The following is a 26658-nucleotide window of genomic DNA, read 5'->3' on the forward strand; positions in this document are numbered from 1 at the left end:
TTAGGATTTTTTTCCTATGGGATTTTTGAAAATTCTATGTCGAATAACTTTGGCGTTTGAGGACAGAATTGGCTGAAATTTTCAGGAAAATGGAACATTTTGTTTCTGAGCAGCCCCTGAAAATTTGGGGGGGTTTCGTCAAGGGGGGGGGGCCGAGAAAAAAGGGGGGTCCCAAAACGTGTTTTTCCCATGCAATTTTCCATAGGGCGGTTGGCCTCACTTTTAGCCTGAACGGCTGAATGGATTTACACCAAACTTGGCAAAATTGTAGGGACTGGTAGCCCGATGTGCCTTTGCTATGTCTCAAGATATAGGCTCCAGTGGTTTTTACGAAAATTAACTTTGAAAAATATATATTGGGCAACATTGGGCTATATATATGTTGGAGCCCAAATGTAGCCCAATGTAGCCCAATGTAGCCCAATGTAGCCCAAAGATGGCCACCAGAGACAAAAAACAACAAATGTAGCCCAAATATCAGCCAGATGTAGCCCAACTATAGCCCAATGACAGAATGTCCCAGAGTGTTCTAAAGAACAATTAGAGTGCTAACAGTCCTACTTATTACAAAGGTATGGCACACCTGAAGCCATCTTGATTGGAATAAAGTGGTAACTCTTAAAACATTTAATTTAAAAAGGAACAAAATGAGGGGGTTCATTTTGCCATAGAAAGTATGATTAGCGAATATATGACGAAATCCCGCATGTACTATTAGGCCGCAAATTAAAATAACGAAAACTTTTAGAACGAATATGCCTTTAGCATACACTAAACAACTAAACTACCCTAAACCCTAAAACACTACACCCAGCATGACCCTACACTACACAAACAGTACAACACTACCCTAAACCCTAAAACACTACCCCCAGCATGACCCTACACTACACAAACACTACAACACTACCCTAAACCCTAAAACACTACCCCCAGCATGACCCTACACTACGCAAACACTACAACACTACCCAAAACCCTAAAACACTACACCCCAGCATGACCCTACACTACGCAAACACTACAACACTACCCTAAACCCTAAAACACTACCCCCAGCATGACCCTACACTACGCAAACACTACAACACTACCCGAAACCCTAAAACACTACACCCCAGCATGACCCTACACTACGCAAACACTACAACACTACCCTAAACCCTAAAACACTACCCCCAGCATGACCCTACACTACGCAAACACTACAACACTACCCTAAACCCTAAAACACTACCCCCAGCATGACCCTACACTACGCAAACACTACAACACTACCCTAAACCCTAAAACACTACCCCCAGCATGACCCTACACTACGCAAACACTACAACACCACCCTAAACCCTAAAACACTACCCCAGCATGACCCTACACTACGCAAACACTACAACACTACCCAAAACCCTAAAACACTACCCCCAGCATGACCCTACACTACGCAAACACTACAACACTACCCAAAACCCTAAAACACTACCCCCCAGCATGACCCTACACTACGCAAACACTACAACACTACCCAAAACCCTAAAACACTACCCCCAGCATGACCCTACACTACGCAAACACTACAACACTACCCAAAACCCTAAAACACTACCCCCAGCATGACCCTACACTACGCAAACACTACAACACTACCCAAAACCCTAAAACACTACACCCCAGCATGACCCTACACTACGCAAACACTACAACACTACCCAAAACCCTAAAACACTACACCCCAGCATGACCCTACACTACGCAAACACTACAACACTACCCAAAACCCTAAAACACTACCCCCAGCAGGACCCTACACTACGCAAACACTACAACACTACCCAAAACCCTAAAACACTACCCCCAGCATGACCCTACACTACGCAAACACTACAACACTACCCTAAACCCTAAAATACTACACCCCAGCATGACCCTACACTATGCAAACACTACAACACTACCCAAAACCCTAAAACACTACCCCCAGCATGACCCTACACTACGCAAACACTACAACACTATCCTAAACCCTAAAACACTACGCCCAGCATGACCCTACACTACGCAAACACTACAACACTACCCTAAACCCTAAAACACTAGCCCCAGCATGACCCTACACTACGCAAACACTACAACACAACCCTAAACCCTAAAACACTACCCCCAGCATGACCCTACACTACGCAAACACTACAACACTACCCTAAACCCTAAAACACTACCCCCAGCATGACCCTACACTACGCAAACACTACAACACAACCCTAAACCCTAAAACACTACCCCCAGCATGACCCTACACTAAACAACCACCACAACTCTACACTACACTAACACAACACTACACTACACAACACTACACTACACTACACAATCACTAACCCACGAAAAAATTAACACAAACCCACTTACCTCTCTCGTCATCGTGGTTTTCACAACGCAAATGCATTTACCATACATGCCTTTAAAACGTAATTCTTTGTAAAGGCATGCGCGATAAATGCACATGCGTTTTGAAACAATGCGGGATAATGGTATGCGAGGTCAATGACCTTGCGGGATAATGGTATGCGGACTGAAAGTCTGCGGGATAAAAAATGCGGGAAAATGGCTGCAACCCATGATTAGCAGCAGACTTCCCTGGTGAGCACTAGCTTTACTACAGTGATCTAATGAGCAACTAGAGTGCTAACATTCAGAATTTATGGCAAATGTGTGACACATCTGAATGCCTTCTTGGTAGAACCAAAGTAAACAAGCATTGAAAATGCAATAGATCTCGCCCTCGTTTAAGTTAAAGCCATTCTGTTTGTAATGAGGTGGCTTTTTAGCTTTGCTTTTATTAGTGTTTTTAAAACTTTCATGTAAATAACATGCATATGTCGTTGGGCAGCCCACTCCGGCTGGAGTGGGAGGAATAGGGAGAACAGCCAATCAAGACTGGGCAGGACATTCAAATTAATCCAAGGGGAGGAGGCGTGTTCATTTCTGCAACTGAGGGCATTGAGAAAGGCCTCGCGGCAGAAATGCATTTGCCGGTTGTAAATGAGAATAAAGCTGCTCCTTCGGATTTCCCCATGGTGGCTTCTGTATTCTTTTCCACAAAAGAAGCGTGCTGATATCCATTACCGTGTGAGCCAGTGACACGGTCCAGAAGCAACCCGCAGCGCAAGTTTCACCGGAACCATTGGCAGCGGCAGCTTTGGCTGGTGTGAGAGTGTTTCTGCGGTAGCAGTTTTTCCGGTGGACACCTGGTGATCCCAGAAGGCGGGGATGCGATGCAGAGGCAATTCCGCCTCTCTGTGGACCGGATGCCGAGTCATTCGGAGCCTCGTAAAGAACGCAACCTGGGCGTTTAAGGTAGCTGCGGCTTGGGGACTCCAGGGAGCCTGCTTAACTCTATAATTTAAATGGAATGGAGACACGCTCTTTCTTTGGACTTACCTGCCAGTCACACATTTGCATGGGATGTCATCCCTAACCTGCAGACCCCTTCGCTGGAACATGGCATTCTGGGACATGCAGTCCGGTCACCTGGTGGCCACTGCACGTTGGGCAGCCCACTCCGGCTGGAGTGGGAGGAATAGGGAGAACAGCCAATCAAGACTGGGCAGGACATTCAAATTAATCCAAGGGGAGGAGGCGTGTTCATTTCTGCAACTGAGGGCATTGAGAAAGGCCTCACGGCCGAAATGCATTTGCCTGTTGTAAATGAGAATAAAGCTGCTCCTTCGGATTTCCCCATGGTGGCTTCTGTATTCTTTTCCACAAAAGAAGCGTGCTGATATCCCTTACCGTGTGAGCCAGTGACACGGTCCAGAAGCAACCCGCAGCGCAAGTTTAACCGGAACCATTGGCAGCGGCAGCTTTGGCTGGTGTGAGAGTGTTTCTGCGGTAGCAGTTTTTCCGGTGGACACCTGGTGACCCCAGAAGGCGGGGATGCGATGCAGAGGCAATTCCGCCTCTCTGTGGACCGGATGCCGAGTCATTCGGAGCCTCGTAAAGAACGCAACCTGGGCGTTTAAGGTAGCTGCGGCTTGGGGACTCGAGGGAGCCTGCTTAACTCTATAATTTAAATGGAATGGAGACACGCTCTTTCTTTGGACTTACCTGCCAGTCACACATTTGCATGGGATGTCATCCCTAACCTGCAGACCCCTTCGCTGGAACATGGCATTCTGGGACATGCAGTCCGGTCACCTGGTGGCCACTGCACGTTGGGCAGCCCACTCCGGCTGGAGTGGGAGGAATAGGGAGAACAGCCAATCAAGACTGGGCAGGACATTCAAATTAATCCAAGGGGAGGAGGCGTGTTCATTTCTGCAACTGAGGGCATTGAGAAAGGCCTCGCGGCCGAAATGCATTTGCCTGTTGTAAATGAGAATAAAGCTGCTCCTTCGGATTTCCCCATGGTGGCTTCTGTATTCTTTTCCACAAAAGAAGCGTGCTGATATCCATTACCGTGTGAGCCAGTGACACGGTCCAGAAGCAACCCGCAGCGCAAGTTTCACCGGAACCATTGGCAGCGGCAGCTTTGGCTGGTGTGAGAGTGTTTCTGCGGTAGCAGTTTTTCCGGTGGACACCTGGTGACCCCAGAAGGCGGGGATGCGATGCAGAGGCAATTCCGCCTCTCTGTGGACAGGATGCCGAGTCATTCGGAGCCTCGTAAAGAATGCAACCTGGGCGTTTAAGGTAGCTGCGGCTTGGGGACTCGAGGGAGCCTGCTTAACTCTATAATTTAAATGGAATGGAGACACGCTCTTTCTTTGGACTTACCTGCCAGTCACACATTTGCATGGGATGTCATCCCTAACCTGCAGACCCCTTCGCTGGAACATGGCGTTTGTGGACGGAATTAGCTGAAATTTTCAGGAAAATGGCACATTTTGTTTCTGAGCAGCCCCTAAAAATTTGGGGGGGGTTTCGTCAAGGGGGGCCGAGAAAAAAGGGGGGTCCCAAAACGCGTTTTTCCCATTCATTTTTCCATAGGGCGGTTGGACTCACTTTTAGCTCGAACGGCTGAATAGATTTACATGAAACTTGGCAAAATTGTAGATATGGTTTGCCCGACGTGCCTTTGCTATGTCTCAATATATGTGCTCCAGTGGATTTTGAGAAATGAACGTTTAAAAAAATATATATATCTGTGACAGCGCTCCGGTTAGCGCCCCGGTTCGCGTACCTGACGCATAACGGAACTTCGCGAAGCGAAGCTGATTGGCTCTCCGGTGTCTGTCAACATTCTAAACAGTCCGGAGCGGCCGCCATCTTGTCTCTCGGTACGATCGAGAGACAAGATGTGGTGAAAAACGAAGGGGGAAATGAAGGAAAGGGGGCAAGGTAGACCACTCCTGACCCCCTAGGATTGATGAGGGGGATATTAAAGTGCCCCGCGGGGCAAAAAAAAAAAATAATAATTCTTTGCGATTTTACGCCGTAGAGGCGCGTCCCGGTACGCGAACCGGGCAGCTCACCGGGCAGCTCACCGGGCAGCTCACCGGGCAGCTAACCGGGCAGCTAACCAGCAGCGTAGCTGTCAACATTGTAAACAGTCCGGAGCGGCCGCCATCTTGTCTCTCGGTAGGTTCGAGAGACAAGATGTGGTGAAAAAAGAAGGGGGAAATTAAGGAAAGGGGGCAAGGTAAACCCCTCCTGACCCCCTAGGATTGATGAGGTGGATATTAAAGTCCCCCGCGATTTTTCGCGGTAGAGGCGCTTCCCGGTACGCGAACCGGGCAGCTAACCGGCAGCGTAACGGGAGTCCGCCATCTTGTGTTTTTGGAGCGTCCGGTTCGCGTACCGGGTAGCGTCCCGGTAAGCGTAACAAGGGGAAAACCAAGAGAAACAGTAAAAAAAAAATTAAGGGAATAGATTTCCAGCAAACTTGGCAAAATTGTAGGGACTGTTTGTTTGATGTGCCTTTGCAAGGCCTCAAGATATGTGCACGTGTGGATTTTGTCTAATTAAGGTTAAAAAATATATATATATCTGTAAGCGTGCTCCGGCACGCTTACGTTACGGGTTTTGTTTGCGCTGCAGAGCCGATACGTCACGGTTATGCGACGCGCCATGAGGCGTCTCACGTGGCTACGTGATACGTCACGTAATAAAGAATATATTTTACAGCTATAGATATTAGCTTTTAAAAAACCAATGAAATTCACTGAAAAAACCATAGGTTATAGACCATATATAGTTAGGAATTTGCATTTACAAAACCTTGAAAATTCACTGAAAAAACCATAGGTTAGAGACCATATATAGTTAGCTGGACATTTTATTCACATAAAACCAATGAAATTCCATATATAGTTAGTTGCACTAACTATATATCGCGCACCCGCAATCCACTGCTGATGATGTCACATATTACATCATTCATGACATGGTCAGTGACATCACTGATGACATCACTGATGACATCTCAAATGACATCACTGATGACATCATGACACACCAATACCAGTTACTACATACGCACTCACTGATTCCTACGTCTACACACACATTCACTCATTCACCCATACAATCACTCATACATACAGTCACTCATTATTACAACACTATCATATGCACTCATACACCTATGCAGACACTCACACACTGCCACTCATCCATGGAGTTACTCACACACCTAGTCAGTCCTGTAAAGAATCAATCACACTTCCATTTCCTCATCTATACAGTTAAACACAGAACACCATACTTCAGTGACATCACTGATGACATCACTGATGACATCTCAAATGACATCACTGATGACATCTCAAATGACATCACTGATGACATCATGACACACCAATACCAGTTACTACATACGCACTCACTGCTTCCTACGTCTACACACACATTCACTCATTCACCCATACAATCACTCATACATACAGTCACTCATTATTACAACACTATCATATGCACTCATACACCTAGTCAGTCCTGTGAAGAATCAATCACACTTCAATTTCCTCATCTATACAGTTAAACACAGAACACCATACTTTTCACACATATACTAACACATACTTACTCTCTTATACAATCACTGATACAAGTACACATTGATATGCACAGAGTCACACACCTCCCAGCCAGCCACACACACACTCAGTCTTCCATACATCCACTCATTCTTCAATATGTAAAACATATTTAAACTTTACAAAAACACACAGACACTAGATGATGTCATCAGTGATGTCATTTGAGATGTCATCAGTGATGTCATCAGTGATGTCATTTGAGATGTCATCAGTGATGTCATCAGTGATGTCACTGACCATGTCATGAATGATGTAATATGTGACATCATCAGCAGTGGATTGCGGGTGCGCGATATATAGTTAGTGCAACTAACTATATATGGAATTTAATTGGTTTTATGTCAATAAAATGTCCAGCTAACTATATATGGTCTCTAACCTATGGTTTTTTCAGTGAAAATATATATATATATATATATATATATATATATATATATATATATATATTACCTACTGGCGGTCGCCAGTAGGTATATATAGTTAGGATTTTTTCTCTATGGGATTTTTGAAAATTCTATGTCTAATAACTTTGGGGTTTGTGGACGGAATTGGCTGAAATTTTCAGGAAAATGGAACATTTTGTTGCTGAGCAGCCCCTGAAAATTTGGGGGGGGTTCGTCAAGGGGGGGCTGAGAAAAAAGGGGGGTCCCAAAACGCGTTTTTCCAATGTTAATTTCCATAGGGCTGTTGGCCTCACTTTTAGCCCGAACGGCTGAATGGATTTGCACGAAACTTGGCAAAATTGTAGGGACTGGTAGCCCGATGTGCCTTTGCTAGGTCTCAATATATTTGCTCCAGTGGATTTTGAGAAATTAACGTTCAAAAAAAGATATATATCTGTAACAGCGCACCGGGCAGCGCTCCGCTACGCGTACTTTTCGCGTTACGGAGCTTTGTGAAGCGAAGCTGATTGGTTCTCCGGCGTCTGTAAACATTCCAAACAGTCCGTAGCGGCCGCCATCTTGTCTCTCGGTAGGATCGAGAGACAAGAGGAGGGCAAAGCGAAGGGGCAAATGACCATAAGGGGGCATAGTAGATCCTCCCTGACCCCCTAGGTTTGATGTGGAGGTTTTAAAAGGGCCCCGCGGGGCAAAAAAAATAAATAAATAATAATCGAACGGCTGAATGGATTTGCACGAAACTTAGCAAAATTGTAGGGACTGGTAGCCCGATGTGCCTTTGCTAGGTCTCAATATATGTGCTCCAGTGGATTTTGAGAAATTAACGTTCAAAAAAAGATATATATCTGTAACAGCGCACCGGGCAGCGCTCCACTTCGCGTACTTTTCGCGTTACGGAGCTTTGTTAAGCGAAGCTGATTGGTTCTCCGGCGTCTGTAAACATTCCAAACAGTCCGTAGCGGCCGCCATCTTGTCTCTCGGTAGGATCGAGAGACAAGAGGAGGCCAAAGCGAAGGGGCAAATGACAATAAGGGGGCATAGTAGATCCTCCCTGACCCCATAGGTTTGATGTGGAGGCTTTAAAAAAGCTCCGCGGGGTAAAAAAAGAAAAAAATCGTTTTTTTGGTGGGGTGCGCCCGGTTAGCGTAACGGGAAGCGGACTGGGGAGCGTACTACAAGGAAAGAAGAATGATTGACTTTTAACTTATTGTATGTTTATAGACTTTTTTTTAACTTTTTTTTCTGCTGAGTGACGTCTCGGCCTATCTCCACGGGATGCAGTCCCTACCATCTCGGCGTTTAAGCCCAGGGGGACCGGTAGTGTGGGAGAGATAACGGGGCATATTATCAAGGGGGTTTATCTCCGCCTTTTTGGCTTTAAAAGCCAAGAAAGCGGAGATAAAATTATCTCCCTATTACCTAGCTGTCGCTAACACCAGTTAGCGATCGCTAGTAGGAGATAGCGACCATCTTGGGCCCCACTTTGCATGTCAGTGATATTTATCACTAATGACATGCAAAGTGGGCATGCCAAGATGTTAGCGACTGGAAACAGTCGCTAACATCGCTATCTCCTATTACCAACTTTTGGAGATATTCGCGCTAAGCGCGAATATCTCCAAAAAGTAACACCTGCCCTGAGCAGTTCTTAGCCATGTTATCCAATGGGAGGTGGATAACATGGCTAAGAGCATTAGCTCGGTAATGCATGGATATCGCTGACTTTTCAGCGATATTCATGCATTGCGGCCGTTTTTTATCGCATTTGCGATAAACCTTGATAATAGCAAGGTTTATCTGCGATAATTTCTGACGATGCTTAGCGGTAAAAAATTCGTTGCTAAGCATCGTTAGCGATAAATATCGCTTAACTTTGGTAATATGCCCCAACGTCTGTTAACGTTCGATTCAAAGGAAATCAGGAAGTGTTGAAAAACATTGTCTGCGCCATCTTGCCTTTTTTCAAATGCCACACTTTTGTCGTGCACGGCAGCCATTTTAGATGCCTTGACCAGACCCACACTCTGCACGCTGTCGATCCGTAGCATGGCTCCCCACCCTCGCAAGCATCTCCCCCAGGCACTGGTCACCCCCGCTCTCTGTCTTATGCATGGGCAATAAACCTCCCCCCATCTGCGCTGCCCCTCCCTGAGAATCACACTCTGTGCCCGCCCGACACCTCCCTTTCGCCCTATTCACTACCGCACCCTCTGACACTCCTCTTCCTCTGTGTCCGATTGTCCAGGCCGGTCCCAGGCTATCAGCTAGCCCTGCAGATGTAGTTTATGGCCCCAGCTGTAAAGAATCACCTCTCTTCAAAGGAGTTATAGTAGATCAAGGCCCACACCCGATGAGATCCGTCACACCACACGCGTTCCTACTATCAACCATCCTGTATTGTGATTGGGGAGGGGACCGAGCCTGAAGCGGAAGATTCCAGGGATGACTCTTTGTACATCAAAGTTTTTACAATTATGTGTCACATTAAAAATATATAGCACTCCAACAAAGTAGTAGGAATATAAAACTTTAATAACTTATAAATATATACAACAAAACAAAAACAGTAAAAACATTTAAACATTTTTAGGGAAAAAGAAGGAACAATGGTCAGTAGCGGTCAGTTGTGCGAATAGTCCCAAGGCAGCACAACGTCCAGATTTCTGGACGGCACCCAGGTGATGTTGCCTGGGTGCCGCACTGATTTGGGTATCCGGCGTGGGGCGTCCCGCGGGGTGGGTCGTCAGTAGCGGTCTGTTGTGCGAATAGTTCCAAGGCAGCAGAACGCGCTGAAATGTGGATGGCACCACGGTGATGTCCAGTAAGTTGCCGCCCTCCGAATAACGGCGTGGGGCGCCCCGGGGGGGGGGGGGGAGGCAGTCCAAAGTTCCGTTAAAAGGGCAAAGGAAAGGATCGGTGGTTTGAACCATCAGTCAAAAAGGGGAGGGGGTGCAACAATTTTTCCTACCGGGTCACACTGTGCTTTCACCGGAACTGATCCGAACTGTGGTCTGCAGGATTCTAGTCATTCAAACTGAGGCTGGCGCCAGCATGGGAGCGCCGACGTCCCGCGGCTACAGTTTCGTCACTCCACGGGCGATCATGGCAGTCATTCCCCATCGGGGGTGTCTGCGGGGGTCGGGGACTCCCGCGGCTCCTCTAGAATCTTCAAGGTCGTGGAGGACTACGGTGGTGGAGTCAACCAGTGACCAGGCCATTTCTTTATGCTGGGCCCGCTCTTGCCAGGTCGACCGCCATTTTGAGAGTTCGGTAGCTACCGGCGATCGCGGGGTCAAATGAGCGGACGGGCTCCACCCTGCTGGGCGAGACGTTGCAGCATCGCCACAGTGGAAGAACCCTTTTCCGGGCGCCTGGAGCGCTGAGGGTGCAGCTGGGAAGCCTCCACCTGGGGAGGCGGGAGAGGCCTGTTCGCACCGTCTCTCCCTCCCAGTGCACCCCACGGCGTCTCGCTTGACATTTGTTATGGCCGGACCAGGCGATGAGGACGAGGGGGGGGGGGTCGGAGGCATGTGCAAGACATCCCCCCCCAGTGTTGTCGCAGCCATTATAAAAGAAAGAAGAAATGTCCCGTCCGTCTTTGGGCCGGACCTCCGGTGGATGGCGGCCGGACGCCCTTTGCTCTGGCCCCATGAACGGGTTCCTTGGCTCATCCGGTGGGGCAGGCCTTGGCGTGTGGTGCCTCTCCTGGGCCTTTCGTGCAGTGGCCTCTCCACTCCCAGGCCCTCCATGGATGCTGGCCCAGACTGGGAGAGAGAGGGTCTAACCTGCAATTCTCCAGGGTTACCGCCACCGCGGCCGGATCCCGTCGGCCTCGGCCTCTGGTTGATGGTGGCCGGACTGGGAGAGAGAGGGGAGGGTCGAGGACACAGACATTCCCCCCCTTGCAACTCTCCAGGGTTGTCGTAGCAATCCCCCTGGCCGGGTCCCATTGGCCTCGGCCTTTCCTCCGGCTACACCCTACGTGATGATCTTCTGCCGACGGTTGGCAGCAGGACCCGCCTTATATGTGTTGCTTCCGGCTGGGCGTAGCCACAAACCTGTTGCACTTTGGAAGTTTCCAGAATGGGGCGGATGTCTGCTGACTTGTATCTTTCCCAGTTTGCCGTTATTTGGCCGTGGCAGGCGGTGGGACAGACACGTTTTGGGGCAGTGAGGGGCGATGAAGCCTCGTTGCCTTGTGGCCGTTGAAATGTCACACTTGGTTTCTCTTACTGTTTTCAGGTTTCTTATTACGGGCTTACTTCTAACGTTTCTTGTTTCTAGGACAATAATAGGTTTTATCATTACGTATTGTTATCGTTTCTTTGTTTGTTATTTAATAAAAAGTTCATCAGTGGCCTACTGATTTTCGTTTTCCTATTCCTTTCTTTCCAGGTTGTTTCATGCTAAAGTTTCTGTTAACAGGATACAGTGATCACTTTGTTATTATTGCATATGTCCTTTTCACTAGGGGTGCTCTCTGGTCGGGCCAGATGACCTATCTCTAGTAAATGGTCCGGGTGAAACAGGTGCATCAATCAGTGGGGAGTAGATAGGCATGACAGATTACAACGGGGGAGAAAGGTCCGCATTACCTACCCTTTCACTACTTGCAAAGATTTTCCTACGTTTATTTGCAAACAGGGAATACCTCCAAAAAGAACCAATTCCCAAACAGTCAATGTTCGGGCAAACAATCAATCAATGAGGAACGAAATAGGCACGACGTGTTAAAGGTTTGCGTTACCTACCCTTCACTATCTGCAAAGGGAGAGAGAATATTCCTATTCTTCCCCGTTTGCAGGCAGAGAAGATCCTTAAGAGAACCAACTTCGAACAATTCAATGCTCGATTCAAACAATCAACAAGGGGTACTATGAACACAAATGAACGCCGCTTATGTACATACACATTGCTATTTTCAACAGGTTGTTCCTAATGTTTCTATTTTAGCGAGGTCAAAAAGAGATCCCATTAGTGGCCTACTGATTTTGCTCGATTCCTTTTGTTTTTTTACACGATTTTTCGCTATCTGCAAAGACTAAACAGAGTATTGCGACTCTGTGCTTGTTTGTAAATAGAGAATGAACCAAAGAGAACCAATTCGAAAACAGTAAATGCTTGGATAACAATCAATCAAATGGAGAGAGAAGCAGGCAAGACGGATTACAACGGGGGCAAAGGCCTGCGTTAACTACCCTTCACTATCAGCAAAGAGAGAGTACTCCTAATAGAAATGAGGGGGGGGGCAGCATTGAAAGCAGATCAGTGTGCATAAACACGAAAATGTTTTTTCTTACCACGTACTTGACAATCGACAGCTTATGATATTTGCTATTAAAAAACCATTGAAATTCACTGAAAAAACCATAGGTTATAGACCATATATAGTTAGGAATTAGCATTTACAAAACCTTGAAAATTCACTGAAAAAACCATAGGTTATAGACCATATATAGTTAGGAATTAGCATTTAAAAAACCTTATTTTACTCACACAAAACCATTGAAATTCCATATATAGTTAGTTGTACTAACTATATATCGCGCACCCGCAATCCACTGCTGATCATGTCACATATTACATCATTCATGACATGGTCAGTGACATCACTGATGACATCACTGATGACATCTCAAATGACATCACTGATGACATCACTGATGACATCTCAAATGACATTACTGATGACATCACTGATGACATCTCAAATGACATCACTGATGACATCACTGATGACATCTCATTTGACATTACTGATCACATCACTGATGACATCATTCATGTGATAATACGATGAACCTCTTCAGACTCTAATATAACCTTAGATACACTCAGTGTAAACACAGACTCACAGATTGTCATTCATCCATGAAGTTACACACACACACCTAGTCAGTCATGCAAACAATCAATCACACCTCCATTTTCCCAACTATACAGTTATACACACCTTACTTATTCAAACATATACTAAAACATATTTACTCTCTTATACAATCCCTGATACAAGTTCACAATGATCCATACAGCCACTCACACATTCACTGGCTCTTATGCACAGTTATTTATATATGTCAACTCTCACATGTACTGTGTTTTACATATGTACTTACTTTGACATGTAGCACTGAGATATCCATTCACTCACCAATACACTCATGCACACAGTCAACCGCCCATACAGCTGTTTCCACATGCACTTTTGAGCCCATACATCTAGTGAATCAACTGCTCACACATCTATGCACAGAGTCATACACCTCCCAGCCACCCACACACACACTCAGTCTCCCATACAAATACTTGGACAACCAATCAATAACCCATATAGTTACTCATATAGCTACTGAACAACACATGCAGCAGTTTTCAGAACAACAGACATAATGATGCACAAATTAAGACAGTTTAGTCACTAACCCATGCACTCAGTGAGACACATTTAATCACTCACTCATACAGTCAGTCATGCACCTACTAAATCCTTCATCCAGACACTTATACATCCACTCAAGACATATTTTAACTTTACAGAAAAATACAGTCACTGGATGTTGTCATCAGTGATGTCATCAGTGATGTCATTTGAGATGTCTTCAGTGATGTCATCAGTGATGTCATTTGAGATGTCATCAGTGATGTCATCAGTGATGTCACTGACCATGTCATGAATGATGTAATATGTGACATGATCAGCAGTGGATTGCGGGTGCGCGATATATAGTTAGTACAACTAACTATATATGGAATTTCAATGGTTTTGTGTGAGTAAAATAAGGTTTTTTAAATGCTAATTCCTAACTATATATGGTCTATAACCTATGGTTTTTTCAGTGAATTTTCAAGGTTTTGTAAATGCTAATTCCTAACTATATATGGTCTATAACCTATGGTTTTTTCAGTGAATATATATATATATATATATATATATATATATATATATATCCCAACGTAAAACTCGGCATTCACCCGAGCCTCTTGAACGGCGGGCAGCAGGGCAGGGACGCCACCCCCAAAATCTCACACACAATCCAGTGTCCTGTTCGTAAAATAAAACTCACTGGTGCCTTGGCCTCAATGCAAAGACATGTTTATTCAGGTAACGGAAGTCCCTACATGTTTTGGAGTTTCAATCACTCCTTGTTCACGGGCCCGTGATCATGAGCTACAGTGTAGGTTTCAGGTGGTTTTATTTTTCTGGACAAGTGAATGAGAGAAAACATGGGGAATTGCATCATAAGAAGTACTCTTGGGTGGATATGCACAGATAGAGGAATAAGAAGAGTTCCTGCCACAATATGTGTGATCAAAAATCAAAGAGGACAATGATTGGTGGCCTCAGTTTTTTCCATGTTCTGTAACTGGTGCAATAAAATCATCTGTTTGGAAGAGATAAACAAAAAAGGGATCTCCTTGGCAATAAAGGTCCATATAAAAAAACTTTATTTAAAGTTCATCAGTAAAAAGCATAAAAAAGCACCCAAAAAATGTTAAAAATTATTATTTGTGGGTTTTGTGCATGGACTAGCTGTAGACTAGGTCCTGCAACCCAATGAGCAGCACACGAATGAAGATGTTATGCAGCGACAAGTTGTCCACCCATGTTTCTTGGGTTGTAGGCCATGCTAGCTCAATGACTCAATAGCCCATCCCTTTGTGCACAACTTAATTCCAAGCATAGCAGGGCTTGGACATCCGAGGGGAGTGGAGTGTGGGACCGGGACAAAGGCCAGGCTCTTTTGCCCACCCCCATTTTGCATGGCTCAAGGTCATGCACATCGAGTGTCAGATGGCTTTGAAGATGTGGCGCAGTGCCTGGCCACTCACTGGCCATTTGTGAATAGGTTCTGAGTGGACAACCTCAATTAACAGGGTAATGGCCAAATGGGAACAGGATACTGTATTTTACCATAGGTGAGACTTTGCAATCAATACGTACTTCACATATCTAAAGGCAATATGCTGTTGGGGTAGCCTGCCAACTACAGGTTGTATGTAGGGCCTGCAGCAAATTCCCTAGTATGCACAGTGATGATTAACAGTAGAGTTTGAGATCTACTCTCCCAAGATGCATTGAAATCTTCATTGCACTAGCTGAAAATACACAACTCTAAAATTAGATACACCTATACAGAGTTCTCATGCAACGTTCTTGGCAGGTTAAAGCAAGATGGTACAAGCTTATGCTTGTTAGGATCTTCCACAATGCAAACGTCTTTGTAAGTCCTTCAGACTGAAATTATATGTATCTAGATGAGGTACAGCAGCAAGATTGTACCCTGCCAGCGTCTGAATTAGCTATTCTTAATAAAGATACCATGATTATCACAAAGAAAAGAAAACATTTCTTCACATGGGAATGAAAGAACACAAACCCTTTTATTCATTAGTTAGAACACCAGCTTCGCCTAGAAATAAAACTTTCATGTGTCACAAAGCGAGATAGCAAAAAAACAGCCTTTAAAAAATGCAGGCCTACATTAGCTCTGGTAAATTTAAATGTAATTAAACATACATTTTCAGCTACAAAATTAATTACTGATAAGGTCACGCGCTCATGTCTGTGAACTCTTCAGCACAGCAAAGTCTCAGCCTGTCAGGTGGCTGCGCATGTAGCAGGTGTAAAGTCCCTGGCTGCCTAACCTTGATATGGCGAGTGTCTTTCAGGCTGACCTTTGCTCAGCCTCACAGATGCTCAGCATGCTTTACAAAATTGATAAGCAGTGGAGTCCCTTTGTCCATAATGGTGGGCCTCCCAAGCAGGCTGATTTCACTAATCACATTTATGTACACAGAGTATAAACTAACAGATGCAGGAATGGAACTGTGCCCCTAGAGGTAAAAGGTTCAAACCGCATGACCCAATTTATCTTGAGCCTTGTTGGTTCAGTCACCTTGTGTGCTAATTCTGCCTTTTCTTTTCTTGCAGATGCCATACCAGCATCAACAACAGGTAACAGTTACAAATCATTCACTGTTGTGTGGCATGCATGTTCCACCTTGAGCACTTACAGATTGTTATTTTCTTTTCTTTTCTTTCCCAGCTAAATCCAATATTTCTAGAAGTACGTCTGCCCCAGGTAGGACATTTGGTGTTAGCATTAGTGTTTCCATTATAGAAATGTGCTTTAAAGATGTCAATGTTTTGGTTTGTCTCAACCAAGTACAGCCAAATGGTGAGGTCTGTGATTTCAATTGTGAGCTCAGAGCAGTAAAACTTGCATTAATATATCTTCAGGAACAAAAACATCACCCCACCTTTTTCTCTTTTTTAAAATCTGCAGCCCGAGAATATGAGGGAAGTCAGGTCTGCGATGATCTGTAAATTTCTGTTTAGATCTGTTAGTAGTATAAAGGTGACCAGTAACCTTCCAATTCTTGAATATCATACTCCACTGCCAGCCAAATTGAAGTAATTTCTCTCCCAACAGCTGGACTGTGAGAGTTACCCCCTCCCTGTCGCTAACTCATGGTGTCAACCGTCCCTCCCACACTACACCAGTCCTGATGAAGACCCCAAGAGTAAGGACTTAAACACCTACAGACAAGGGGTCGAAACGTCAACTTTGTTAACCTGCCAACAACCATTCAACAGTGATTTAGTAACTGAGATGTTATGTGTACTGTATGTCACCACCCCCTTTTCTGAATCATTTTGTCCACCATAAGCGTGGAAGGGTATGCTCAGATGTGAGTCCCTTGCTCATTGCACCATCAGGATTCAAGCAAGCCGGGCCGACGACGCCTGAAATGGCAGAAACCGGTCCCCGGAAGCTTGTTTCCTTCCCAGTACAAGAATTGGCTTGGTAGTTTGGTTTGCCCTGTTCCCATCATGCACTGGGACAGGAACAGACTAATTTGCATATAGCCAAGTTCTGAGCTGGGATGGTGCAGTGAGCTAAAAAACGGTGATGGATCAAGCCCTGATCTTTGGACTGGGTAAGAGTGGTCTGCTTAATTCGGGCACTCTGTTCGTCACCACCCCCTTTTCTGAATCATGTGTACTGTATGGCATCTTGCTGCTAATGTCTAGATGTTGTCTATTTGGTATATAAAGCACTCCTATACCAGAGTTGTTTGTGATCCATTGTCACTATCTCCCAATTACCCTACCCATCACTAACTACCTCGCACTCCCCCCCTTTCCCGGGCACCGCCGATTTCATTCTTTGTGAGATTTTTTGCATATAAATTCATTTTTGTAAACAATTACTTCCACCAATGTGATTAAATAATATTGGCTGCAATTCACTTGCTCTTTCGCTCCCTTGTACTTTTTGGTATAAAATGTTTTGATTTAAGTTGTCTCTCCTATGTAAATATTTCATTACACGGGGATCACTCTTTTGCATACTTTTAAAAATGCAGGCCTACATTAGCTCTGGTAAATTTAAACATAGTTAAGCATAAATTGTCTGCTACAAAATGAATTACTGATGAGGTCACTACCTCATGTCAGTGAAATCTTCAGCCCAACAAAGCTTGGCGCAGCCTTTCAGGTGGGTACGCATGTATCACGTATAAAGTCTATCACATGCTTTGCAAAATTGAGACGCAGTGGAGCCCGCCGCCCATAATGGTGGGCCACCCAAGCAGGCTGATATCACTGGCCACACTTATTTACACACAGTATTGACCAACAGATGCAAGAATGGAGCTGTGCCCCTATAGGCGAAAGCTTCAAACCACATGACCCAATTTATCTTTATCCTCTATGGTTCAGTCACCTTGTGTGCTAATTATGCATTTTCTCTTCTTGCAGGTGCCATGCCAGCATCAACAACAGGTAACAGATGCAAATCATTCACTGTTGTGTAGCATGCATGATCCATCTTGAGCACTTATGGATTGTTCTTTTGTTTTATTTCCCAGCAAAATCCAATGTTTCTGGAAGTACGTATGCACCAGGTAGGACATTTCGTGTTAGCATTAGTGTTTCCACTACAGAAATGTGTTTGAAAGATTGCCATGTTTTGGTTTGTCTCAACCAAGTGAAGCCAAATGGCGAGGTCTGTGATTTCAATTGTGAGTTTTGAGCACCAAAACCTGCATTGATATATCTTCAGGAACAAAAACATCATTCCACCTTGTTCCCTTTTTCTGATTCTGTAGCCCTAAAATATGAGTGAAGTCAGGTTTGAGAAGATCTGTAAATTCTTGTTTAGATATTTTAGTAGTATAATGGGGACCAGTAACCTCCCAATTCTTGAATATCATACTCCACTGCCAACCAAATGGAAGATAATTCTGTAAAATAAGTTTCCCGAAGCAGAACTTCTCTGATGTTTAAATTGTACTTGGCAGTTCGGGCTGGACTGTTCCCAAGATGCACAGGGTCAGACTGATTTGCATATGGCCATGTCTGAACTGGGGGGCGGAGTGAGCTAAAGAACGGTGATGGATTAAACCCAGATCAGTTGACTGGGGGTGAGTGTTTGTATTGTCAACTCTCCGTCCATCACCACCTTTGGTTTTTCTTTGTGCGCCCTAAGTTGGCAGGGTATGCTCAGACGTGAGTCCCTTGCTCACTTTGCCACTGGAGTCAAGCAAGCCCGGCTGAAGACGGCTGTAATGCCAGAAACCGGTCCTGGGAAGCTTGATTCCGGTCCAGGGAAAACATGGCTTGGCAGTTCGGGCTGGACTGTTCCCATGAGGCACAGGGTCAGACTGATTTGCATTTGGCCATGTCTGAACTGGGGTGGCGGAGTGAGCTAAAGAACGGTGATGGATTAAACCCAGATCAGTTGACTGGGGGTGAGTGTTTGAATTGTCAACGCTCAGTCCATCACCACCTTTGGTTTTTCTTTGTTCGCCCTAAGTTGGCAGGGTATGCTCAGACGTGAGTCCCTTGCTCACTTTGCCACTGGAGTCAAGCAAGCCCGGCTGAAGACGGCTGTAATGCCAGAAACCAGTTCTGGGAAGCTTGATTCCGGTCCAGGGAAGACATGGCTTGGCAGTTCAGGCTGGACTGTTCCCATGAGGCACAGGGTCAGACTGATTTGCATATGGCCATGTCTGAACTGGGGTGGCGGAGTGAGCTAAAGAACGGTGATGGATTAAACCCAGATCAGTTGACTGGGGGTGAGTGTTTGTATTGTCAACGCTCCGTCCATCACCACCTTTGGTTTTTCTAAATTTGACCTAATGCATGCCATGGTGCCAAAGGTCTCATCTGAAATGAGCATTGTCCTTAATTAATTGTATTTGTTAAAGAAAAAAGCATGCTCATGCTCTAACTCACTACATCACTGGAAGTCCATTAATTTTGGGAAAAAGACACAAGTCAAGAGATTGGGCCTACCATTCGCATCAGTTGTCCAGTATGGGTACCTTTATCAGGTCCAGAATTTTTTAAACGGCACGCTGCCTGTGTGATTCCAACAAATCTCTTAGACTGGAGCATTAACTGCCAATTTACTTTTTAAAAAACAATCATGGTGATTGATTCTGCTAAAGGCTCTGCATGAAGTATTGACATAACTTCTAGCCAGCCAATGAGTGTGTTTCTAAACGATAAGGCTCATATTGCATGAAAAAAGAATCCTTCCAGATTTGGGGACACTTCAGTCACTAGCATGCCATTACACAGTCTCCCAATCAGGCTGCACTACATACATAATCCATACATTTGTAGTAAATACCAACTAAGTAAACTTTAAGCAACCAAGCAACGGGAGTACATACCTCTCCACTGATCACAATGCAAATTATGTTGTAAAATGTTCTACTCCTTTTTGTCAGGCCTCAGAATCTGATTGATGTCTGCACTTAACTGCTTTGAACTCCGGTAGTTTCCTGATTGAGTGATGGAAAAGGGGGGTATTAGCACTGAGTTGTTGCCTTTAAACTCTGAAGATCAAGGGGTAGAACCCAACCTGCCTAACATATCGAGAGGAAAGGATAAACAGCAAGTGTAGGTTAAATGTTTTACATACACTCTTTTGGCCAAAAGTCTCTCTTTTTCTAAAGAGCCAAGAAGCTGCAAGGGTTGAGCATGTTTGACATGGCACTCTCTGCAGGGTCACCTCAAATTTTTTTGCCTTCACCCCACCTGTTTTTCTAAATTGTTTTTGTTGGCATTAGCACACTGTGCACTTTACCAATGCTAAGCAGTGCTAAAATGCTTGCGCTCTCTCCCTAAAACATGGCAAAGGTGGCCTACATCTGTTTGCCACATTTAATGTACTTATTATAAGTTCCTACTATATTGTACTACATACACCCAGGGTCTGCAAATCAAATAGGGGTGGACCTCCGTGAAATTCATCAGGGATACAGAAGCACTCACTGAGATTCCGCAGAGTACTGCCAGTGGTTGGAAAATATGCAATAAGCACTGCTCATGCTGCAATTTAGCGGCAGTAGTGCAAGCATCGCTAAATATCAGCGCAAACTGCACCATGCGTTATGCAGGAGCACCCAGCCATTTAAGTTGATTTTGCTGCAGTTTTATTACAAAATCTACTTGAGTGACATCAAATCTACTCAAACAGCAGTTCCCTGACCTCGACCACCCACAAATGCCGGCGACCACTCGTGTTAAAAAAGTGTGCCGGGGTCCCCAAATCTTGATCTCGCTTGCCAGCTCATATACTCGAAGGCCTTGTGTGAGAATATTCCTGCCACGCAGTGATTAGCAGAATTTGGCTGAACTCCATGTTTGAGTAACGTGGGTAGGAACTATTCTGCCGGCGGCATGGATCATTCTGTACACCTCTAAAATTAAATACTACTATTCGGCCTAGCACTCATTGAGCCACTCACTGCAGTAGCCATTTAAAACATGTCTCAGTACTGCCTTTGCTGCCTGAAAGGTAATTGTAAACTGTTCGACCTGGCAAAATAAACTCTTGCCAAGCTTAAACCTTGTTTTGTAATACTTATAAGTCACCCTAAGGTTGGCTCTAAATAGCCCGAAGGGCAGGGTGCAATGTATTGAAAAAGTGGGGCATGTGTTTAATTTTATTTTTACATGTCCTAGTAGTGAAAAACTCCTAAATTTGTCTTTCACTACTTTAAGGACTGCCGCTCCCATAGGATAACTTTGGGTTACTATATTACATGTAATAAGTGCTCACCATTGATTGGGAACAGGTGAAAATGCCATGTTTGGACTCACATTCATTTTAATTTAAAATATTATTTAATGGTAAAGACAGATTTGATGTCACATTTGTGAAAAAGCTACTTTTAGAAAGTTAACTTTTTTGTCCTAACCATTTGGTGCCCCCTGGCAGGGTACTGGGTCATATGATTGTGAGTAGCTTATCTGTTATGCTTTGTGTATTCCCCCATACAATTAGATAAAAGTTGACTAGATGTTGGCAGGCCATCATGCCAGGGTGACTTTGGTGGAGCTGTTCCTTCCCCCATATACCATTTAAGAGGCTGTCTCCAACACATACACAAAGGAACCTGGAATTCACAGTTTGTCACCTTGACTTCTTGGAACCTTGACAGGGAAAGGAAGGAACTTTCCAGCACCAGATATAGGGCTAGCCTATATCTATATGTCCACTTCAAAGGCAGGAACCAGCTATAAATACTGGACCCTCAGAACATTTCTTCAATGCACTCCTGGACCTGAGGAAGACTTCAGAGGGACTACCTTGATCCCCAGATGACTGCCATGCTGCTTTGTTCCCCGGAGGACTGCCTTGCTGCTTGATGCCTGCCTTGCTTCCCAGAGGACCATTGCCCTTGTTGCTTGAACTCCAGACTACCAGAGTGACTGCAATGGCTAGGTGGCTGACCTCCTATGTGAGTTACAGTATCAGAACTAGAACCAGAGACCTTGAACCCTGCACCTGGTATGTGCTGGAGTGAGTCCTTGGCTTTAGGAGGGCTGATACTACCCAACACTAAACTTAGGGATTTGGAAAACGTTTCACTAAAAAGAGCCAGAAATGCCAACAAAGGACTGGGACATACATGCCAGTCGACCCACCTCAGGTGCTTCGGTAGTCAGCCTCACTCAACAGTAGTTCCTGCTACGTTCTTCTCCGCAGCACCAAATCTTGTTCAGCTGGAATACCAAGTGTTGGTATCCGGTCTCGTGGACACCTAATCAGCTAAAGCTTCACCCCGCTGAAAGTTTTTGACTTCCAAAAAGTTGTCTAAGTCCGAAGGTAACATTTTTCCCCAGCTCAACAGCAATGGGTTCCACATTGATGACAACGACATCCTCGGCCAGGGAATCAATTCAGCTTCTTCTGCTTTGAATATTTTCCTGCCATTGTTGACGGCTTCACTGATACTTCTTCTGCCGTTCCTGGAACTTGACAACTCCACCTCTGCCATAGCTTGCTGCCTTGCCCCGCTGAACTCTACCTTCTACTGAATTTTTCTGTGAAATATCTTCTAAGTCCAAAGGGAAGCCAACCTCTGTCCCAATCCACCTCTTGTATCCAACTTGTGCTCCGTTGCGGTCAGCCTGAACTTTTGACTTTGCTCCAGTCTTGTGGGATCAGATACCTACAGTCAACGTTTTGATCTTTTAGGCAGTGTTTTTCACTAAAATGGTTTCATGTTTTTAACTCCAGTTACACTAATTGGATTTCATAATTTTTCTCTATATTTCCAAATCGTTGTGGGATTTAACTTGTGTTGTGTTTTCACTTTAATAATGTTTTTGTATGCTGCATAAATACTTTACTTGGTGTCTATAGGTTAAATGAGACTGATTTTCTGCAAAGCTACCAGAGGGTTAAGCACAGGTCAATTTAGTGACTTTTGAGGTTTACCCTGACAAGGATTGTGGTTGTTGCTTGGAAATAGTTTTCACGCCCAACTAAAACCCAGTTTCTTACAGAGCAGTTGAAGGCTGGTAGATAGCTTATAAAATGTATTGAAGCATACCCTTATTGATGTTCTGTCTTTCTCCTTTTGCAGAGTGCATTCTTGTGAGATGGCTGTATAGGCACTATCTTTTAAGTATTGTTTTGCTCTGTTAGAAGCGGCTGTCTCTAGTTGGCAGAGGTGTACACTTCTGACAAATAGGGACACGCCTTTTCTAGTCAGGGCAAGGGGATCACACACTTAGATAACCCCTGCTCACCCCCTTGGTAGCTTGGCAAAGCAGACAGGCTTATCTCAGAGGCAGTGCGTTAAGCATTTATGACCACATACAGTAATAAAGTGAATACACTACAAGTGGACACAACACAGTAGTATTATAAAAATAGGGATTTTTATATAAGGCTTAGCACAAGACCAAATAACGACAAAAATATACCACAATCCTAATAAATACTCTTGGAAGGAAAAATAACAGTTCAAGCATGGTTTCTTCTTAGCACAAAGTCTTTAGTAACAAAAGCAACTCTTCTTCTTTAAAACACAGTTATGGCAACAATGTAACCCACACGGGAGTCACACGACGTCGAGGCAAAGTTAATCCAAAGGTTCGGCGTCGACCGCGAGGAGTGCTACGTCGAGCCCGGAGTCGCACAGACCCCCACAACACAGTACCTTGGAAAAGTGAAGCACTCGATGATCAGCGGCGTCGAGATGTCCGGCGTCGCGTCTTCGGCGTCGATCGGGCCTCGGAGTCGGGGCGATCTGCAGCGGCGTCGACCGAAGTCAGGCGGGAGCAGCGCTCACGAGATGAAGCAGGATACGGCGTTGTCGATGTTGCAAGAGTGAGCAGCGCTCACGGCGTCGAGAGGGCTCGGCGTCGATGCGATCAGCAGCGGCGTCAACACAGGGTCACTTGGAGCTGGAGCCGAACTCGCTATTCACTGGCGTCGCTACTGGCGTCGATCGGGCCCGGCGGCCGGCGTCGAAGGTGCGGTACACTGGAGCCGTTACTCACGATGTCGAGCTGGATTCGGCGACGTCCGTCGGCGTCGAGATTGCTGGATTCTTCAGAGGTGCTGGATTTCAGGTTCCAGCAACAAGCACTTTCAGCAAACAAATGAAGTCCTTTGACCCTGTGACTTCAACAGGAGGCTGGCACTTCTTCCAGCCCTTGGAGATTTTCTTAGCAAGCTTGAGAGTACACACTCAGTTCCTCCCTCCTGGTTCCTTGGCAAAAATAAAGAAGCAACTGCAGGATTCCCCCAACAAACAGCACTCTGGCAGAAGGGGTAGGCAGTCCTTGGATCAGCAGGCTTCTTGTCCTTGGTTCAGGTTTCCTTGTCAGAAGTGATCTAAATTCTTGGTTCAGGGGTCCTTCTCTTATACCCCTTTTTGGCTTTGATCCCTTTGTCCATGCAGGGGAATATCCCCCCATCTTGGGTTTCTTGTGGGTGTTGCCAGGCCGAGGCACCTGGCCTATTCACTGTGCAGGGCAGAGTCTTCAGCCGCCCAGCAGGAGCGGAGCCAGCATTGTCACTGGCAGGGCAGGGCCATCAGCTGCCCGGCAGGAGGGGGGGCCAGGAAAGTCCCTGGCAGGCTCAGAGTCATCAGCCGCCCGGCAGGGGGCGGAGCCAGCATTGTATCAGGCAGGGCAGGCTATCAGGAGCTACTCTTCCCCTACTCTCAATGCAAATGCCCCACTCATCCCACACTGACTCATTCAGACCTCTGGAGCCACCCAGCCCCTGTCACACGCACACCAGAACCAGCAGAGACCGGTAGACAGTTAGACAAGAAAATAGCTACTTTCTAAAAGTGCTATTTTCAAACACAGAGTCCAAAAACCATCCACCCAAACGGATGCGTTATTAAACCCTGAGTTCAGGGATACCAAACTCGACATTGCACCATGCTCCCCGAGCCCGCTAGGATTATAGCATTAATAATCCTGGCAGCCCATTCTAACTGATGGAGAGCAGGTAACCTTACTATAGTGAAAAACGAATATGGCTGTAATTCACTATTAGGACAGGCCAACCTTGTCAGGCTTGTCCTACCTTATGCTTTCAATGCACCCTGCCCGTGGGCCTACCATAGGGGTGACTAACATGAAGTTAAGGGAAGGTTTAGGGACTGGCAAGTAGGTGTACTGGCGCAGTCCTCGTGACAGTCAGACTGCACGTGGTCTAGCAATGGTAGACCTTCAGACATACTTTTACTAGGCCGCTCTTGTGGGTGGCACAACACGTGCTGCAAGCCCACTAGCAGCATTTGTATTTACAAGCCCTGGCACTCCTGGTGCACTCTACTAGGGACTGACAGTAAACCAAATAAGCCAAACATGGAATTCAATCAATACAGCAATTTCACATAGGGAGCACTTGCACTGTGGCACTGATCAGCAGTGGCACAGTGCCCAAAGCAATATACCAGCAAAAACATCGTAAACAGAGGAGGCAAACAGAACAAAATGGAGGAGAGACTCATGCCAATGATGTCAGGTCTAACATGCTCATACTGCATTTTGCAGGAGGGAATACATTTCTCCTTTACATTGTTTGCAGGATGCAATCTTATTACAGGAGACAACTCTCTTGCTAACAGGGAGAGGATGCTTCAGGGCCATGCTCTATATCACATGTTGTTGAAGATGTAATCTATAATACTACATGACAACCCTTAATTTAATCTCCCATCAAATAGCCATGGTTTTCATTTGTTTGGTCACTACTACAGCCGGTAATTTAAACAACATATTTGGATAGGTTCTGGTACTAATGACACACAAATCACAGAAAATGACCAGATGTGAATATCCTCACAGCATACATTGACATTGATCATAGATAAGTAGAGTTAGAGCTGCTACAACTGACTTGCCATTTCCTACCCCTGCCACTTCCATTGCCACCACTGGTCTAATGGTTCACAACTCACTGTAGGGTAGAAAGGAAAACACATCACTAAAAGTCAAATTTCCTTTCTTTCTTTACACTTTGTTGCCTCCAGCTAGTCTGTGGGTGCTACCTGGGGGTCCTGGACTCATTAAGGATGGATTAAGGGGACCATATGATGTCAAATGGTGTAATTTCACTTATGCGCCTGTTGGCTTTTTACTGAAGTACAGCACAGACTAATATCCAAATTGGCAATATATTCCCGAATACTAGTATGGAAGAATATTAAACAATAATAACCTTTGTTATAATATTTGAAGATTGTCCAAGAAAAGTGATTGGCACAATTTAAACACTGTAAAACATGTATATGTAGTTGAGTTCTTATATGAGACAAATAAATCATGAAATAAGACTTTCTGGGGAATGCTCAGTAGTAGTATAGAAAAGTACTTCCAGAAAGAATGATACATCTATCAAAATGACACTTTACTGAATATATGGGTCTAAACCAGTAACAATGAA

General features: G+C 45.2%; 1 protein-coding gene across 1 annotated transcript in view; it reads left to right on the forward strand.

Moving 5' to 3' along the window:
* LOC144752607 (scavenger receptor cysteine-rich domain-containing protein DMBT1-like) overlaps positions 1-26658 on the forward strand; it is a 1088995-nt gene that overhangs the window by 625852 nt on the left and 436485 nt on the right. The window contains exons 37-40 of the mRNA XM_078640489.1: positions 16368-16391; positions 16483-16614; positions 18201-18224; positions 18311-18346. Of these exons, the coding sequence (XP_078496615.1) occupies positions 16368-16391; positions 16483-16614; positions 18201-18224; positions 18311-18346 (216 nt within the window). The remainder of the gene's footprint in view (positions 1-16367; positions 16392-16482; positions 16615-18200; positions 18225-18310; positions 18347-26658) is intronic.

Source organism: Lissotriton helveticus, chromosome 5_1 (assembly GCF_964261635.1).
Source record: "Lissotriton helveticus chromosome 5_1, aLisHel1.1, whole genome shotgun sequence".
Taxonomy (NCBI): Eukaryota; Metazoa; Chordata; class Amphibia; order Caudata; family Salamandridae; genus Lissotriton; species Lissotriton helveticus.